This window comes from Rhinolophus sinicus, chromosome 6 (genome assembly GCF_057876585.1).
Source record: "Rhinolophus sinicus isolate RSI-liver-muscle chromosome 6, RSI-T2T, whole genome shotgun sequence".
Classification (NCBI taxonomy): Eukaryota; Metazoa; Chordata; class Mammalia; order Chiroptera; family Rhinolophidae; genus Rhinolophus; species Rhinolophus sinicus.
In genome coordinates, this window is record NC_142506.1 from 8024681 (window position 1) to 8045158 (window position 20478).

At 34.9% G+C, this 20478-nt stretch overlaps 1 protein-coding gene across 9 annotated transcripts in view; it reads left to right on the forward strand.

Moving 5' to 3' along the window:
* The window catches only part of CYRIB (CYFIP related Rac1 interactor B), a 130871-nt gene that overhangs the window by 93082 nt on the left and 17311 nt on the right, over positions 1 to 20478 (forward strand). For 5 of the 9 annotated variants that reach the window (XM_074316757.1, XM_074316756.1, XM_074316759.1 and 2 more), the window contains 3 exons: positions 7339 to 7421; positions 14172 to 14293; positions 19207 to 19312. In XM_074316757.1, coding sequence (XP_074172858.1) covers positions 7349 to 7421; positions 14172 to 14293; positions 19207 to 19312 — 301 coding nt within the window. In that variant the 5' untranslated portion in view covers positions 7339 to 7348. Of the gene's footprint in view, positions 1 to 6361; positions 6445 to 7338; positions 7422 to 14171; positions 14294 to 19206; positions 19313 to 20478 lie in introns of all 9 variants that reach the window. The other 4 variants (XM_074316760.2, XM_019723776.3, XM_074316758.2 and 1 more) reach the window with 3 other exon arrangements.

Here is a 20478-nt window from a genome sequence, read left to right on the forward strand (position 1 = left end):
TAACCCACCATCTTGTCAATTTTAATGGCTTCCCTTTGTTTCTATAGGTGTGAATGTCTGAAAAGATAGACAAATAGCATATTTAATATTAAGTAATATTTTTATGCACAACAGGCGTATAATTCAGGAACATTTTATAGTAATATGTTTTCTAGAAGACCTTTCTGCCTAGGATTCAGAAGTTGGATAAAATAAGAAATTTTTTTTCACTAAAAATGGTTGGCCATTTCTTGTGATTATTTTGATAAGTTTTTTTCACATTCACTTTCTTAGGTACCATAAATTGGAAGGTATGGAATTGTATTAAAGCATTCTTATGAAATGTATTGTTTTGAAGTTTTCTTAGAGAGAACAAAGTGTGTTTTTGGTATCTCCTCTTTCTCTAATATTGGGTTGGTGCAAAAATAATTGCGGTTTAAAGGTGCAAAAACCTCACTTTTGCACCAACCTAATACTTCGTCACATTTCTTCATATTCTTCATTCAGTTATCTGTGTTGAAGATGATAATGGATATTGGCTTGATTTTGGAGTTTGTTCTTGTAAAATTTTGAGGGTTCAGAATTGACACTTTATTTTTAACTCTTTTTCAGAAGATGTGAAGATTTCCCAAATAGGACTTTTTTTTTTTTGAGGACCTGTGGTCTAAAGGAAATTAAATAAAATTTAAAATTAAATTTAAAACCACATTTTAAAGTTTGTTTTGTTTAATGTTATGAATGCTGTTCAGTTTTACAAAGAGCAGAATTATTATACAGGTTAGTCTCCATTCTCATTTCTATTTGGAGCCATATTTATGGCTGTGGAAGGCTATTGTATTATGTTCTTCCTCAGGTTTCTTAGCAAACCGTAGACTTTCTTGATATTCATATCGTCTCTGTTTCCCTAATTAATATTTTTAAAATTCTTAATAGTTGTACATAAAATTTGTGGCTTTTACAGAGAGACAGACAGACAGACACTGACTGTTTTCATTGATTTGACGATCTGACTGGGGAGGCAGTGAGCTCTTTCTAAATTCAAAGACCTTTTTTTTTTTTTTTCCAACTCGGAGTTTCCAATTGTCAGTATTTATTTTGGTCTTTCCTCTCCCCTCTTTGGAACATTCCTATGACTTCACAGACCAATTTTTGTTTTTGTGTGTTTTTAATCATGCAGCTATTCAACAAATATTTATGACTACCGACAACATCCCTGGCATTGTTCTAGGACTTGGGGATAGCGTAAGATACAAAACAAAGCCCCTGCCTTCTTCAAGTTCACCAAGTGGTGGAAGACAGATAATCAGAGGAATGAGTGTGTGTTAGCTGGTGGTAACCATCAATTTGGGAAGGCGATAGAGAGGAGAGAGGGGAAGAGAGAGCAGTACAAGCTCTCTCTGAGGTGTTCTAATCAGTGATCTGAATGCTGTGCGGTGGCTTGTCCTTTGAAGATGTGTGGACAGAGCGTTCCAGGCCAGGAGTACATGTTTCTTTTTCTTTTTTTTCTGGTAAAAAATGTAGTGAGATCATTTCTTGCATGTGAGGATAGAAACGACTAGATGGTTGGAGGTTTGAGGAGTAAACCTCCTTGTGGAATGGTCACCTGGGAAAGTGGGAGAGTAGATTGACTGGAGTAGGATTGCCTGGCAAAACAGGATGTACTTCTTGTTTGTGGTCATACATTTAAAGTAGTGATTGTTACGGGGGCGGAAGGGGGAAGCTGCCCCCTAGAGAAAAAATTTGGCATTATCTGGAGATGTTGTTGGTGCTGGGGTGATATCCAGGTGTCTAGTGGATTAGAGTCCTCGATGCTGCTAAGCATCCTACAGTGCACAGGGCAGCCCCCACGACAAAGAACTGTGGCTTCAAATGTTAGTGGTGCCAAGTTTGAGAAACCTCGATTTATAGAGAAGCTAGTCAGTGTGTTGATGAGTTTCTCTTCCTTCTCATCTCCCACCCAGAAATATTTATTAAGTTTATAAACTGGACATAAAAAAATGACACTAACTAGTAGAGTAATTCAGATTGTATTAAGCATGTTGAAGGAGTAAGTTGGGTGGTACCGTAGTCATTAATGGGGCAGGGCTACAACGACTACTGATAAGATTGGCAGAGAGAGCCTGTCTGAAGAGGGGGCATTTGAGACGAGACGTGAAGGATGAAGAGACGCCAGCTGTGGGAATATCCTCGATGTTAGCCTTCTAGGCACAGCGTTAGAAAGCCCTTGAGCTTTAGAGAATAAATGAAGTAACAGCATCTCTCAGGAATGTTCTAGAAAGAGAGGAGAAATAGTATATTAACTATAGTGTGTAGTTGTGTTTCTTTTGGATTCTATTATTCTAATTAAGGAAATGTCTTTTCAAATGTTGTGTGGGAAAATGGTCCGGTCCAATATATTAAGTGCCTTTTGTGAACTCAGAAATACATTCCACAGACTACCGGCCAGGAAGAGTGTGTTCCTTTCCAGATAAGTCGCCAACTTTGAAACAAACATGTAACATAAGAAGAGCTCATTGTCACAAAATTCCACCAGAAATATTACACACACTTCAAGTAAACTATATCTGGTTTCTGTGTATTAATTTCATGTTAAATTTCTTAGCTTGCTTAGTAAATATTTATAATATTTAGCTTAAATCCAAGGGTTACAATAAAAGTTATTTGAAAGAGAATTCTTTAGCTTTCTCCTAAATTCAGATTCTAAGACTTGCAGTTTACTATTCTAAATTATAATATTTATCATTTATTTTGAAATAGTGCCTCTAAAATAATCAGTAGTATTTTGGACCAAATTGTATATAATCTGAAAATCTTTTATATCTTTTGGTGACCTTTATATCAGATTTATTTATTCATCTGACACTTAGAAGTCTTATTAGTCAGAACTCTTTTAGATGCAAATGACTGAAATAAATTTCAACTCAGCCAAACAGGTAAAGGCGAAATTGGTTGAAAGAAACTAGAACATCTTAAAACCAGAGGAAAATCTAGCAACTTAAACTGAGGGAAGTGGCAGCTGGAACTTGGGAATAAGTGGAATCAGAGATTAATGCTTTTAGGACACTTTCTGTGACTCTCCACTGCAAGTTGGCTTCATTTTTTGGTGACAGACTGGCTTCCCTATGGCAGGAGATATGGCACCACCGCCCCCAAAGCCTCACACTCCACAGGTTCTGCTCCTGGGAACAGGTCCCGAGGCCAGTCCCAGCAGTAGGTGCCAGCAGACTGCCAGGCACGGTCTGGATGTTTGTTTGGCTTCTCTTCACCAATCTGTGAGTTTATTAACCCTCTGCAGTAGATGTGTGTTATTATGTACATTTTATGTGTGAGAAAAGTGAGGATTCTTGACTAAAGTCACAAGGATGCAAAGTGGCAGAGTCGGGTTTGAACCCAGACAGTCTGGTACCAGCAGAACTGACAGTTAGCCACTACGTCATATTCATTGAAATCAGTCACACTGAAGCGATGGAAGGTTTTGTTTGGTTTGTTTTTGGCTGAAGAGTTACACTATGCAAGACCGGGATATGGTTTTAATCTTTTTGTTTATCCTTATGAGAAGAGATATGACAATTGATGATGCTATAATGGACTGTTTTCAGGTTTTTGAAAAATTCCATGAATTTCTGTTCGAGACACACATGATGTGTGTTGTCTACACAGCATCTGTCCTGTGTGCTGTATGGCAGAGGGACTTTCTATATTGGACTGCATTGTATTACCAGAGGTTTCAACCAGGGGTGACTTCGTTTCCCAGGGGACATTTGGCAATACCTGGAGTCATTTTCGGTTGTCACGACTTGTGTGATGAGTTGCTACTGGCATCTAGTGTCTACAGGCTGAGGATGCTACTAAAGATCCTACCGTGTAAGACAGCCCCCTTCGACAAAAGACTGATACAGCCCCCAGTTTTCATAGTGCTGAGGTTGAGAAGCCTGTGCTAGATAAACTGGGCCATTTGCAAACTGAGTATATTTGGGATGACGAGGCAAGAAATTCTAAATCTGAGCACTTGTGGAGAGTGAGTAGGTCCGAACCAAGTATGAAGCAGGGTGAGGGGTGCAGGGTCACATTTGGCTGGCGCGCCTCGAAGGAAGGACTAAATAGTGAAAGAAGTTTGTAGAAGGGGATGGAGGAAAATGCAGCAAACTTGGCTAGTTTTTTAATATTTTCCCTGAGGATGGACTGTGTGCCTAAAGTAAAAAGGTAAGGAAACCTGAGCTCTCCTTCCTCCCTCCCTCCCTCCTGTGCTGCTGGTGGTCTCATAGGATTCATTTTAGGACAGCATTTCAGCAATGTTCTTGACAAAAATGGGCTACATAAGGGCTTTGAGATTTATTCTGATCTATAACATTGAAATTGATTGATGAATGGAAGACTGGTTTGTAGTCAAAGAAATAGGGCTATTATTGTTTTTTAAAAGTTATTTTGTGATTTTTGGGCTACAGTGATAACAGCCAACATTTATTAAATGCTTTCTGTGTGCCATATCCTATGCTAAGTCAGTGCTTCATCTCATTGAACTCTTGTAATAACCCTTTAAGATAGTCACTATGATTATGTATATTTCACTGATGAAGAAAATGAGTTCCAGAAGGGTTACCTAGCATTCTCTAGGTCAAACAGCTAGTAAGCTAGAGTTGGAATTCTGCTTTGATTCCATAGACTAAACTTCTAACAGCAACTGGTGTGCTGCCATTTTCCTTTTAAAGACAGTTACAATACTTTCTCGTGCTTATTTTGCATCTATAGTTGACATTTTGCTAACACTAGGTAATTCTTTGTATATTGGTCTCACTTCTTGTTAGTAAGAATTTTTGTGTGTTTGAAAACAGTCTATACATATTTGAAAGCTTTTTAAAAATTAAAGCTGTGAACTATTCCATTTCCAAATGGTTCCCCAAAAAATCTATTGAATACATTTAGTAACCAAATTGAGGCGATTATTTGGATGTGATGATTTTGGAAAAATGTTTATATTTTCCTTATATATAAAAAAAGGTTGCTATTATTAAACTTTTTAAAATGTGTAAGATGAAATAGTTCCTTCGTAGTTTTATGTCAGCTAATCCATTCGTGTAAAACATTGTACAGAATCTTCCTAGTGAAATTTTGTATAATAAGGATTTTCATACTGGAAGTAAAATAGATCCCTACCTCTACCCATGGGGGAATATCGTTTTAAAAGAGAGGGACCCTTCATGATTTACCAAATTTGTGAATAAATTAGATTGTTTTTCTGATTTCTAAGAAATGTGTGTGAGTCCATGAGACTTGGATCTCTAAAGCAAGTAACTGTTATACATATGCTATTATTTCCTCTTTTGGAAGTTGAAAGTTAGGGACATGTGCCATTGTCAGGGGACTAGGTGAAGGAGAGGGGGACAGCACAGCTGGCCAGAAGGCTAACTCTTTTCAGACTTCTTGTAATGGGGGTGAGTAATAAGGTGTCTTCTTTCATTGATAAAAAAATACTGTTACTTTTATGTTTGGTTTCATTTATATTTGCCAGCAGTTCCATGTTTGGTGAAAAAGTATTGAGATTGGGGGAGGGGAGGGGAGATTACCTGTGATACCATAGCAACTTCCAGGTTTGAACCTGGTGTCCCGGACACCACCTTTCCCCTCCATCCTCACTGAGTCATAGCAAATTTTGGGGCAAGATTGGTGCCAGTACCTTATTTTTACTGGTCTTTCCTCTCCAAACGTACTAAGTTGTGGTAATTGCTGGCTCCCTTTGTACTGGTTTGTTATGTTAATTTTTAAGTTAAATACTTTGTATGGTTATATATAGTTGATGCTGTTGAATAATCTATGAGTTAAATAATTACAAGTTTGATTAATCTTCAGAGTATAGACGATGTAAGAAATACTGGTTTATGTGTGGTAAAATTTTTAAATAGGTCATTAATTGATTACTCCCTTCAGTTTTTAATGGTTAAATGTGGTTTGAATACTGTCTTCCTTGTATTCCCAATAGGATTTGATCTGCAGAAGGAAAATATCCCTATTATTTAAAAACAATGGTCTTAATATTTACTTATTTGAAAAATCTATTTTGATGTTAATTTAAATTGAGGATATATGCTTCAAACATTTTAAAGGGGTAACATTAGCATAGATTAATCAAATGTAAATATTGCAAGTTAAATGTAAAAATCTAATCTTTTTGCAACTTTGTTTATGTAACTTTTTGATATGTGGAAAAGAGGGATGAGAGCTTAAACTCAGAGCCAAATGTGCTTTTTGTTCCAAATTTTCGATGCCAGAGCATATAAACCTGCACCTGTTGGTAATTATGAGCAAGCCAGCCTTTGCCGAATCCCAGGCCTCTGCTTAAAATTTTTTTACTGGAACTAAATGATGTTGCCATTTTTATTTTTAGGTTTGCTGGCATGGGTAATCTCATTAAGGTGCTAACCAGGGACATAGACCACAATGCAGCACATTTTTTCTTGGACTTTGAAAGTAAGTCTCTTTAGCCCTTCACGGCTGGTGCACAATGGTAAAGGTGAAAGATTAATTATACTCACACCACAGTGAAGGCCAGCCAGAATATTTGTTAATGAAATATGGGGAATCAGAGTTTGCATGATTTTTTCCTCAATCGTAGGCAAACATCACCATCATATGTATAATTCTTTAGTTTTTCATTTGCTAAAATCATGTTGAGTCTGTAGCCAGTGCCGTCCTTTCATTAGCCCATGAAGCAAGCGGCCTTATGATGAGCATTCTAACAGTATGCCTTAGTGACTATGCTTATAATCCTGCAAGTATTTTATAAGAAATCAGAATTGTGCTGCATATCCAGAATCAGTACTGCAATAACCTCCACCAATTATTAACGATCCAAATTTGGTTAGACAGATACACGCTTTATTTTTAATGGCATACAGGAAGTAACTTTAACATTCTGCTAATTTTAAAATAAAATGGAAAGGTGAGCTGTGGCCCCGACTCTTGATATTTGGCTTTGAAATAAATTGTTTCCGTGCAACATTAAACAAGATTACCTGTGAATAATTCTCAATCAGAAATTTCTTTTTCAGAATACTAGCACTATTGGAATACTTAAAGAATCTTTCATTATAAGGCCATTAATGAACCTTGTCTTGAGAACTTTGCGAAGAATTAGAGCAGCAGTTGTGCCACTGTGTACAGGAAAACCACATTTCCCCCCTAGGTCCTACATACCAACACCTTGAGAACCCGGTTTGCTGCCTGCCAGAGCACAGTCGGGGTAACCTGAAGGATGAATTCATGGCCTAATGAACATTTTCCCTGTTACTATTTAAAGAGTCAATTTCAGATGTTCTTTTTTATAAAGGGATATTTTCTCTTTTCTCATTCTTGTCTTGACAGGTACCTTAACATGGGGAATCTTCTTAAAGTTTTGACATGCACAGACCTTGAGCAGGGGCCAAATTTTTTCCTTGATTTTGAAAGTGAGAAGATGATTTTATATCTATTTCTGTTTGCCTGCAGTAGACTGCGTTTGTCTTGCACTAAATGAATGTTTCCACTTTGCCATCTTCTTAACTGCTTTGCATGACTGAGCTATGAATTGTTTGAGTAAAATTTCTGGTGCCTTCTAGAACTGGAAGTCAGATTATATAGCATAGATTGTGATAAAATGCTTTTATTTGAATTTTTATAAGAAATTCATATCTCTTATTGGACATTATTTTATAATTTGAGATCTCTAATGAAAACATTTGAGATTCTCTAATGAAAACATTTTTATGAAAAATTTTAGTGGAAAGGACAAATGCTACTTCAAGATTTATTAATAGAAGCAATATTGGGAAAAATTATGGCAGTTGAGAAAAATTAACTATTAACTCTATGTATCTATTGAAGTATTTTAATACAAATCTGTTCATGAAGGCCATTCAAAGCTCAGTAATTTGGGCATACTATTAAAAGGTAAGTGTGAACCTTAATTATTTAATCTTCACAGATAATTAATTTAAAAAGTTAAACTCATTATATGTACTTATTTCAGGAATTTATTTTTTCTAACTAAAAAGAAAAATAATGGGTTCACAAACCTTTAAGTAATTTGCCTTCTGTTTGTTTTATGTTGCATGACCTATTGTAATATGGTCTAAGAGTGGCAGGTAAGTGTCGTTTCACCCCCCTGCATGTTGAAAAGCTTTTGCCTTTTTGGCTGTCACTATTGCTTTAGCTTGTCTGGTTGTCAAATTGAGAAGAATGGTATTAAATTGATGTTTTAGTGTGAATGTTGCTATTTTTAACTGATGATTAGAAATTGTTAGGAAAGGGTGAAGAGAGAGCCTTTAGACTGTAAATCATGTGATCCCCCTTGCATTATCACCTAAGAGTAAAACATTGGCACAGATTTTTAAATACTTAAAATTTAAGACCTTTTCTGATTTTAAAAACAAAATAAACAAATCCCTTAAAATAAATACCCAGAGTCACTGCACTTTCCGTCAACTTCAATTTATGTGATATTATGAAATTCATTCTACTTTATGAGTAATTTATGTATTTCTTTCTTTAAACTGGGATAGTTCATAGGAACACATCAATTTATAGCTTATCTCCATTTTATGGAATAATTTATGGTCTCTGATATTTTTCTACTTTTATTACATTCCTATAAATGTTCTGTTACAGTTTGGGTACTGTATGCAGCTAGCAAAGAGCAGTAATGTCAATATCAGGACCATGATAAATTGCTGGATTTTTAGGGGAACATGTCATTAAATGAATATTGGTTTTCTTGACCCTTCTCAACAATTTAACAGTGCTGTTTTAAGTGCATGTTTAGCATGAATTTTAATCTGCTTGGGGATGTTGAGCAGATTGCTGACTTGACGATGATTCTTTCAGATGAGGCAACTTACATTACAGCTGTGTTTTAGTTTATTTGCATCTGTTTCAAACTTGGTCTTGTATATTTTTCTGTTATTCTGTCTCCTTTTTACTCTTTGTCTCAAATTCCTTACATTTGCAGAATCTTGGCTTTGATACAGTCAAGATCTTGTTCAAGACTTGGCACTTGATCTTTTTATAAACCTAGCATTATGTTGTGGTCAAGTGAGAAGCATGAATTTACTGTAGTATTTAAAATATTATTTGGTCTTGGTTTTCCGGGGGGAGGGGAGGGTTGGATCATCCTTAAAATTTGAATAGCGAATTTAGTGGCAGGAAAAGGTTAAAATTGCTAACAACAGCAACAAAAGCAATAACCAATACTGAAGAATTATATATAAAGTGCTAACTTCTTAAAGGCAGATATAAATTTTAAAATGGTATTTGTTGCCTGTCAGCCAATGTAGAACTTTTGGTTTGACACTTACTGGTATACTGTGAAAGAAATTTAGTGAACACATACTGTATACTAGGCTAGAGTTTACCCGTTATTTCTTATGTAGATTTTAAAATACATTTTCTTTTGATTCTAACATTAGAATACTCTTAATTTTATCTCTTCCATTTGCATCTTAATCTTTTTTCTTTTGATAAAAGTTTACCTTAACATTAGGATACTAGCGTGAGTGACCTCAGCCCATCAGATTGGGCCTCTCTCAAACTGTTTTATACCAGACTCAGAATTGCCAACAGTTTATTCATCAGTTCCTTATGATTGCTGAGAAAAAAGCAACATTCTTTTTATTGAAATATTTAGTACTCCATTATCTATTTTTAGATGAAGAGTAAATATTCAGGTTACCAGAGTAATTTAGTTTTACTATTTCCATCATTCTAATTGGTTAAATTTAGCTCAGTGTATCTATCTCCACGATTGGGCAACTATGGAAACAATTCCGTACAGATAGATGTACTGGCATTTTGCATCAAGCTGTATACAAACTAACTATTTTAGTACATGTCTAGTACAGGATTTGGTGGAATCCTATGGTTTACACAATGAAGACTATATCTTTATTGTAAATCATTACTCCCTTAACTTAGGTGCTCACACACAAGTGCTGTTTTTCACTTCAGTTCAGGCACATTTATGGCTTGCTTCCTATATGCCAGCAAGTAGGTGCAGGGGACGCAGAGATAACAAAGATACAACATCTGCCTTTTGGGAGTTCTCAATTTAGTAGAAGAGATAGAAATGCAAATTAATAATTTTCTTTACATAATTTACATTCAAGGTATAGATCAGGAAAGGATTAACTTTAGCAGTGAGTAGATTGGGCATCACAGAAGACTTTCTGATGGTGACCTTTGAGTTCGGTCATGGAGGGTGTGGTAGAATGTTTCAGGCTAATTTAGTGAAGGGCATTGTAGAAGGAACATGTACAGAGGCCTTAAGGCAGGAAATGACAATCCGTGTTTTCATTGTTATCTATTCTTGAGGTACTAGAAAGAGGGTCTTTTTCTTAAAACAAGTTATACCTATATGATAAGATTTTATTTTAAAAATAATGGTTCAGTTAAGATAAAAGCTCAGAATTGCCCCGTAAAATTGGGCAGCAGTTATGCCAATGACAGCATATAAAAAGCACTGAATTGGGGCCTGTGTAACCTACTCTAGTTCTTGGAGTTTCTTATTTTATAATGACATTGTTAATTTATTGCATATATACATATGTATATATGTATATACATATATATTCACTAAATTGTGGTTCTTGGGAGAAGAGGGACTTTGATTTATTTTTATGTCCCTTCCCAATCTTAGCATAGTGTTTTGTAAATGAAAGAAGTTCAATATTTGTTAGTTAATCTTGATTTGCTTATCTTCAGTTAGACCAAAGTAGGAGAGTAAATACAGGTGAATATAGGTGGGTATTTGTAAATTAGAAATAGATTCTCACTTTCTCTGATTGTTTGTTTTAGTGCCTTTCCATTTAGTCATACATTTCCTCCAGTTCTTGTGTCTTTTGTGTTACCTGTCCTCCCCCACCTTTTAAAAATATTGATACCCACTCTTTTAGTCTAACTTTATTTTTCCATTGTACCTCTTTCATATTTTCAATTGCTTTTGCCCTGTACTTTGAAATGTCTTTATTCTGGTGACATTTTCTTATAGTTATTTTTCTAAAATGATGTAGAACTTTATTTCTTCAGAGATAAAAATGCATAATAGCCTCCTTTAACTCATGCTGGAGGCGTATTTTTATATCTGTACCTTCTCATTCATTCAACAAATATTTATTATAGAAAATCTACTAGATACTGAGGTTACATACTCTACAGTGGTATTACTGTACATTGAGGTCCCTGCCTCCACGAAGCTTATGGAGACAGAGTGTAAATATTTACTGAATGAATGCAAGATTAAAGCAGAAAGACCTCTAATCTCAGTTAGAATTTTTATGTGAGTTACTTTTTATTTACTTTTCCTTTTGTAGCTGATCTTTGCCTCCTTTTGTACCATAACAACATCAATTTTAGCAATTATTTTCAGTGATTCTTTTATAAGAAACTGGTATGAAATTATTAAAATACTTTATCTTCAAACAATAAGAACAGCTGAAACGTGCTGTCATTTCCCTTGAACAGCTTTAAAACTAAGTTTGATGAGTAATCACTGCCTACTCTGTAGTAAATACATTATTTGGCAATCAAATGAATGTCCTTTTGTTAGCTGGCTAAGTGGTACATTTTTCTTCAAGTAGTAACATTTTTCATTCTTTGCTATGAAAAATCAAAGTGACAAGTCTTGGGTGCATTATATGATACCATTTTTTGAAAAAAAAAAAGCTTTCTTTTATACAGTCTTTTCCCCTCCCTAGTATTTCACCTTTTTGCATGACTTGCTGTCAGTAAAATAGTGCCTACCTGTCTGCTATTTTCTGTTTGTCTTCATTTCTACAGCAGTCTTCAGCAGCTTTCAAAATTATAAATGTGACTTTCCCGTGACAGTCTAAAAAATGTTTAATCAGTGTGGTGCTGGGTATTTTTTCCACCCTTAGGGGAAGGAAACTGAAATCTTCTTTATTTTTAAATTTCTTGGTACTTATTAAATCTTTAATAATTATTAATCACTTCCAAGGTCTATTTAAGTCTACTTGATAATATATCTTTGTATGTAAGTCTCAGTGTCACATTTTCTGTTAACAACTAGTCACCACACTAAAAATATATAGTTCAGTATTTGCAAACTTTACAAAAATCTTTTGATATATAAAAGTCAAGATATTGTCCTCTGTCATGAATTCCCTCTTCATGAATTTAAACTTTGATATGTGTTTACTCTGGATGTATGTCTATAGTCACAATCCATATGAAAAAGTATAAAACTGCTGTTTTGCATGTAAAAAGTATTTTTCTCTACTGCACCTGGTGTAAGTATAAATGTTATGAGGTGTACTTTTTAAAAATGTGTGTCTAACTATTACTTTGGAGAATGTTGTCTGGCTAAATGTGAAAGGATATTACTGCTAAATGACAAACTCTGATTTTTAAAACATCATTTAGCTACAATATCACTATTTGCTCCCAGTAATACCTTTATAGCTTTGGATACAGAGTCTTTTTAATTTTTCAATTGGCTTCTCTTGTGTAATTATTTCATCATAATATTTTTATTTAAAAAATACATGATTTTTGTATTTGAAAAAGAAATTTGAAAAATAAGGGAACAGATTGGAGAATACAGATTCTTAAGTTGGCTTTGCACATAAATGTTACTTTATTGTTTCTGTAGTACTATTTTAAGTATGCTGAAATTAAAATTTGGTACTATAATTGTTGATTTTAAAAAATACGTGGTATATTTTTGACTAGTTGGCAGGTTTAATAGGTGGAATTGAATTATGGCTTGCCCCAAGGGCAAAATAAAGTTACAGTTTTTAGGCATCTGGACTCCTAGTTTCATGTATGCACTAAGTTTCTTTAATTTTTTAAGGAAAGGAATAAATAAATCACTGTGTATTTGTGCGGGAAGGTGGAGAGGGTGCAGAAAGAAAAGTCTAGGTACTAGTTTTATATGATTGGTAAACAAAGAGATTTATCAAAAATGTTAATTCATATTATATATTTGGTCTGCCTCCCGTACCTTCGTAAGAAAATTTTAGCAGGGAGGAATTCTGCCAGCATAATTTTTCTCTAAAACATTATAGTAATCATAATGTTTGTCATTTTAAGTGCTTAATGCCTTATCTGTAGTAGCCTAGTTGGGAAGACAAACTCTGTTTCCTCACAGAGCACCCACTATCCTCCAAAAAATAAAATTATTTAAAAAAAATTTATCCTTAGAGAAACAAATGACCACAATATTAAAAACAGAATTTCTGTTACCTGGAGTCCAGCAGAGAGAAATCCAGATTTAGTCATTTGCTAATATATGTTGTGCGGCTAACACTGCAGGTGGTCGAAATGCCCATATGTTTGTGTTCCTGATTATGCTTTTTGTAACTATAATTTTCCCTTCATGTTCTCTCACTAAACCTCAGGGATGTAGGAACTCAGTTTTCACTTTAGTATTGAAGAATTTCACTGATAATATTGTGGGCTGAAAACTGGGTAATACAAGTACTTCATTATCTAGTCATTCTGAAGCTGTTTCATACTTTGAAACTCTCTGTGCAGGGATCTTGACCTTGTGTTCATCAGCAGAGAAGTTCAATGGTACAGAATTTAAAGTGGTCTCTAGAAAAGAGGAGCATCAAAAACTGTTCTTTTAAAATACTTTTTAATTTTTTATATCAAAATTCAGTCATTAAAATGAAGTTTATAGGAAAATAAAGTTGTTTTAAGTGTTAAACCTTAGAAGAGCAAGTTATAGTAGTAGGACTTTTCTGTTGCATTAAAATAGACCATTACTGATGAATTTATAGTCATTACTCAGTGATGAAAGTAGTAGAAAAAGTGATTATTAATGCTATCACAATTTAAATTTTGAATTATGTTGGTGCAAAAGTAATTGCGGTTTTTGCATTTTTTTTAACCTTTTGAACCACAATTATGTTTGTACCAACCTAATATAATTTTCAAGTTCATTTACTATACCAAGTCATGATTTGTAACTATAATAAATAGTAACGTTTGGTGTTCCCTTGCTTCTTTGTGATATTTACAAAGTTGAGGCTAGTTATTCAAGTGCAGAACCATGGAAAAATTATCAATCTTTTCAAACGTGCAAAGTTAACACTGAATGAAATGTTAGTCATTTTTAGAAATTTGGATTGCTTAGAGTTATACATGTACTAAAAAAAAAAAAAATCACGTGACTATGAATTTTCTTGTGCTTTCCTGCTATTTAGATGCCCAGCCTACAGAGTCTGAGAAGGAAATTTATAATCAGGTGAATGTAGTATTAAAAGATGCAGAAGGCATCTTGGAGGACTTGCAGTCATATAGAGGAGCTGGCCATGAAATACGAGAGGTAAAACATACGCATTTTTCAATAAACTGAAATTTTCGTCTATTGTTTTCTATACTTCAGAATTCTCTTAAGTATTAAATATTATGTGTAAAGGAAGAGCACTTGCATTATTTTGAAAGTGGTTGCAGTGATATAAAAGTAAAAGGAAAACAGTGTGCTACAAATAATGTAATTTGCATATATTAACAAAAATTTTGTTTTTGTTTTTGCTTGCTCTCACACCTGAAATTTGCAGTATCCATAGGGAACTGTTTGTCCTTTGTTTGGAGAGGAGGAGAGAACAGAATTTTCTTTGGCTTTTTTGTTCCGCCAGTCTGTTTTTCCCGCTCCTAAGCGTCCTTGGGGAAAGCTGAAGTCGTCCTTGAGGCCTGCGAGCCCCAACTCTGTCTGATGACTTGACACCACAGAGCAAACGTTCGGTGTGGACTGCCTCAATTTTATTCTCCCCAAGTTCTGAACTTACCAGGTTTCTTTCTGTCTGTCTCTTTTTCCATTTCTCCTGTGTTTCAGAAGAAGCTGTGTCTCTACTTCTTACCAAGACAAAGGCTTCTCTCCCTTTGTTCTCCATCTTCCTCTAGAACTTGGTTCTTTTAATCAGTTCCTTCTCTTACTTATATCTTCTGTTGTTTTTCTCTTACTGACTTCTTTCCCTTGGCACATACACATACTCCGCTGTCCTGCACTGCTCAAAGAAACACCCTAGCCTCTTTTTCTCATTACCACATTTCTCGAAGGCATAGCCCATGCTTTGTTTCTTCATTTACCCCCACCTCTGCTTCTCTTATTATTCTCTGTAACTAATTGTGCAAAGGCTATCAAGGATCGATCTACAGTTCATATCCAACTCAGTTCCTCTAATAGCGTTTGGAGTATAGTGAAGGCAGAATGAAGTGCAGGCACAGAAGAAGACAATTCAAGAAACGTTTTGGATTAAGGGACACAGGTTTTGGTGGTTGGCTGGATGTTTAATGTAAAAGTAGAAGAGTTAGATGATTCCATGTTTCCTAGTTTAGATTAGTTGGTGATATCATTACCTGAGGGAAGTGACATCATGTGAATTCCTTTTTTACCTTCCCTTTCCTGCACCCGACTGCTTCTTCTGGAACGTCTCACCCATGCACCCGTCCTTGCCTTTGTTTTTGTCTGGCATGTGCACCTTCCTTTTTTCTTTTCCTGTTCAATCCCTATCCTTTCTTCAAATCACAATGATCGCCTACTTCCTCTTATTCCTTTGCCCTGGTACTTTGCACGTGTTTCCTATATGGTAGCCATCAGGTTTTTTTAAAAAAACCCATTGATATTTGATGTTTTTCTCTCCTCCACTGTACCTCCAGCTTGAGGAGAGTAGACGTGGTTTTTCACTGACTTTTGTGTTAGCAGCAGCTAGTGCTGTGCTTTGCAAGCAGTTAGTAGCTGTTGAAGAAATACGAGAGTTTTAGACTAATCTTGTCATATCATTAGCTTAAATAAAACTTTAAGATTTCAATAAATAAAGGCATGTAACCATTTCTGTGACATTCAGGTTCTCTAAACATTTAAACATACTTTGAAAAAATCAAACATTTATGGAAGTGGAAGATGTAAATCATTAAGCAGGATCCTAATTTACTAGTTGATAAATTATTCTTTCCCTACAGGTCACACCAGTTCACAGGTTGTTCTAAAAATGTTTCATAGTTTCTCCATATTGATTATTAGTGCTGCTATTTCTTTGAAAATGTCCATCAGTGTTATATCATTAAACTTCTTTAAAGTTTGTTTTATAATTGAGTTCTTATCAACTGGTTACAGTTGTCTCCATAAATAATAAAGAAAAAAATGCCATTACCTATTTGATTTCTTTTTCCTTTTTCTTTTTTTTAAGGTAGAACTCTTAGGATTTTTTTAAAACTGCCTAAGTGGAAGGGTTTAAAGGTCTTCTGTGTGGGAAGGGTTTTCCCTAAAGTCTTGATGTTGATGTAATTGAATGCATATAAGATTCAGTTGTAATCTTCTAGAAGAGAGTAAAATAAACTAAAAGTTTATATAGAGGTCATTTCAAGGACGGCTTTTGAAGCTATGAAATCTGGAGCTCTTAATGCTATAAGCAAAGATTGATGTTCTCCATAGTTACTAAGTAGCGCTGTGCTTTCCTGAGGAGATAGAAAATGTGGCCACATACAGTTCACTCATAGTGTTCCATGAGTGGTCATGCGGGAAAGTGAATGTTTCAAAGTTTAAAAACAGAGTTATAGAAAAATAATACTGAAGAACACTAAAAAATCAGTAGGAGAATAAAAATCAATGGTAAGAGATTCACCTTTCAGTGCTTTGAGACGTATTGTAAAGGTACCATCACTAAACTGTTGGGTAAAGGAATTAAGGACAGAGAACTAGGTCAATAAAACAGATATAAAATATGTAAGCTAGCAAACTCTTTTTAAAAAACAGCATTTAAATCTTTTGTAGACAGATAAATGTGTTGAAGAAATTTTCACTGAGGAATGTATATTGATGTTTGGGTTTAACTATATAAGCAGAAAAGACTTATGAATAGTAGAAAAACAATTTAAATTAAGAAAGGAAGGTACAAGTAAAAGCTGACTATATACCAAATATACAGAGAACATATACAACCACCATAACTATCATAGGTCAGCATGAAGACTTAGAACCCCTCTGCCTGTGAGAAAGTGCTGACAGTAGAGAACAGTTCAGGTTTGCTCTTAAGCACACATCACTGTCAAGAAGTTTTACTGTATACAATAATACATTGTTAAAAGCTCGATATTGGTTGGTTTATGAAAAAACAGGTAGTCGTAATCAGTGCAGATGATATTGTCAAATGGTTGTCTTTTTGGAAGTGAGTCTGGCAATGTGTTGTAAAATAAGATCTGTAAAATTATTTGTACACTTGCATAAGAATCTTACATTTTCGAAAATAGTCTCCAAAAGATGCTATTGAATTATATATATTTTATTTAAATTGCATTTTATTAAACAGGACTCTTAATAAAATTAGATTTAATGTAGAATCTATTAAATAAGCAAAGCTTATTCTCTAGGAGGAACCAACTAGAGATGGAAATAAGAACTTTCCACTACTGTTTTGATATAGCCGTTGACAGTTTCACCAGTTTTGAAAATGAGAGTTAGACTACCTGCTTCGTGACAACCTCAGCTTTGACATTTACAAGTGCTCTTCTGCCTGTTGGGCTGTAATGGGTGCTGTACCAAAAACATGATCTAACAGCAGTAAAACCGATGTGAAATCAGGAGAGGAATCAGAATTGTAAGAACTGTAAGATGTCATAAAAGAGCAGCCAGTCTTCAGTTCTAAATCCAGGCCAGGCAGAGCCAGGAAGTAGTTAACTCGTATCAAGTTATGAAAGTGGGTGACATTTGCTGGAACATTTTGATATTATGGCAATGAGGAGATACTTAGAAAATCATTTTTAGATTCTTGCAAGAAAAGTTGGATTGGTTTCTCTACCGAAGAAAATAAATTAGAATTTTTTATCTACTTGCTCATTTCCTGAATAATAAATAAAATAAACAATTTTTTACTACTTGCTATCAAACATTGCTGAGACTAAAAGGGCTGAGGCTAAAAGTGTTTTTCATATACATCAGGATAATGTCCCAGTTCCTTTGAAATATTCATATTAATATAATGTGAAATAAAGATTGTTATATGTTGTAGTGTCAGATTTTCTTTATCATTAAAATACTTCTGGATAGTCACATACATGGGATTCACTTCAGACTCCTGTTGTGTTTAAGCATCATTTAAAAAGGTTTATATAAAAAAAATCAAGAAAATTTGAATATAGTGGCAAGGTTATAAAGCACATTGCTTAGACAATATATGGCCCATTTATTTAGTTTGTAGCTAATTTAGTCAGGCCATCCTTTGAGTCTATCTGGTTTCAACTTTATTTTGCTTTCTTGTTTTTTGGTTTTGCGTAGATGGAGTCAGAATACTAGTGCCTTGGGGAAATCTAAACATGTCAGTACCTCCTGATAATGTTTATAGGGGGCCCCCGAACCCTGGCCTTGCTTAGGAGTTTCAGTTTCAGATGGTGTGTTTTGATTGCTAGAAGATGTTAGAGGAGGCAAGCCAGGTTGTCAAAAGAGCATTAAGTTGCATAAAAGATCAAGAAAAGCAAAAGAAAGGTGAAAGCAAGAAAATAACATTTCTTTGGGAATAGCCCTCTATATTCACAAAATATTGCCTAGTGGTTTGAACGACTGGGCCTAAAAAGAGGCATACTCCTATTTATATTAAGGTCTCTAGATTATGGTTTATTTTCTCCCCTTACAAATTTGCAACTAGTTTTCACAGTCTTATTCAGGAAAACCCAAGAAAACGTGGACTCCAGAATAAGATTTTAGTTAGAGGGAGTAAGTATGAAAGTCACGTATTTCAGGTTGATTTAGATTCTTAAGTGTTTGCTAAGATTCTTAAAGCTACTTTGGACCCTGGAATTTGAATTACTGCAAGTTTCTTAGTCTTTTCCCAGAGTTGGTATCTTATTTCATTTATTGCCTTCCTTTTTTGGTTTCTTTTATTCCACTAAAATAATTATTTGACAAAGAACTACTAAGAAAGCCTGTCTGCGGCATGGGGAACATTATAAAATGGTTTCCTTTTATGGTTCTAAAAAGTACCAAGGCATAATACATTCAACAACCATATATTGTGTGATTTCTTATTCTATTATATCCATGTCCTTTGCAAGGTTAACAAGAATGTATCACAGTAGGTTTGCTGCATCTATGGAGTGGAGAAGGCCCTCTCAGCATTCTATTAGTCGGTATTTTATAGATTATACTTGGGTTTCTGACTTTTGCTGAAACCTATATTTTAATGTAAAAGGTATACTTTTGTGATTTTTAAAAATCTTAACGTTTTTTCCCTTTGGATTTTGAAGGCAATCCAGCATCCAGCAGATGAGAAGTTACAAGAGAAGGCGTGGGGTGCAGTTGTTCCACTAGTAGGCAAATTAAAGAAATTTTACGAATTTTCTCAGAGGTTAGGTAAGTTGAAAGTCTTGTAATTATGACTTCCCTAGTGAAAAAGACATTTACTGACACCAGAAGTAATTTTTAGCATTTTTGTATTCACATTGCTAAATTTATATGTTCCATAGCTTGTTTGACTGTAAGATTACAGCACAATCTTCTCATCCCTGTCAACCAGGTCTTTATTTAGACCATTCTCCTTGACGAATTATGATTTCCACAAGGAAATCTCTGATTTCATTGCAGTCTAAGGGGCCCTAGTAGGAGAAACCACTTGCTAGGATTTCTCTCCAGTCTACCTTTCCCAGATGTGGAAACTAATCCCCAGGCCCTTGGATTATTTAGATGTTCGTGTTCTTAACATCATTGCTGATTATGAGCAGTTCATATATAAAACTGTACAAGATGAGAAACAGGGCGCTAGTGATATACCCAAAGTTACCGATGGAGTTATTAAAGCAAAAAGAAGTCAAAACCATTCGCTTTTTCTCTCACATGGGGAAAATTACTCAGATTAGAATTGTGCCTTCAGTGCAATAGTGAGCAAAGTGGGATCCTGTTTCTCGGAGAAGGAGGAGGCAGAGCAGGTAAGATTTAGCCGTTTAGCTGCTGTGTGATTTGAAAGATGGAAATTGGAGGGACTTTTCTGTGTGAAGTTGTGGCCATAGAGGAGGGGTATAGATGCATCAGAAATTTGAAACATTTGAATTGAAGATCTGGACTCGTGTTTTATATAGTTTGATGTTTGAATCTCATAAACGTTATGCATGCTACATGGATACAAACAACTTAGTAGAAGAACCACACCATGAAGTGGAAGTCGCATTGGGGGCTTGTTACTAAATTTAGACCTGAGATGTGATTTGTTTGGTCCTCATGGTTTTTAACAGTTCTTAATTAGTTGCCAGGTTTAAAAATCGGTAATTACTAGTTTCAGGTGTACGGCACAGTGGTTAGACATTTATGTAATGTACGCAGTGAACCCCTGATTAGGCCAATACCCCCCTGGCACCATACCATGCAGTATTATTGACTATATTCTCTATGCTGCTTTCTACGTCCCTATGACTATATAAAATAATGTTGAATGTTAGCTGTAACTGAAAAAAAAAAAAAAAAGATCAATAATTTTTAAAAATTGGTAATGATTTGGGTTTGGGGATTTGTTTTTAAGTCTCTGT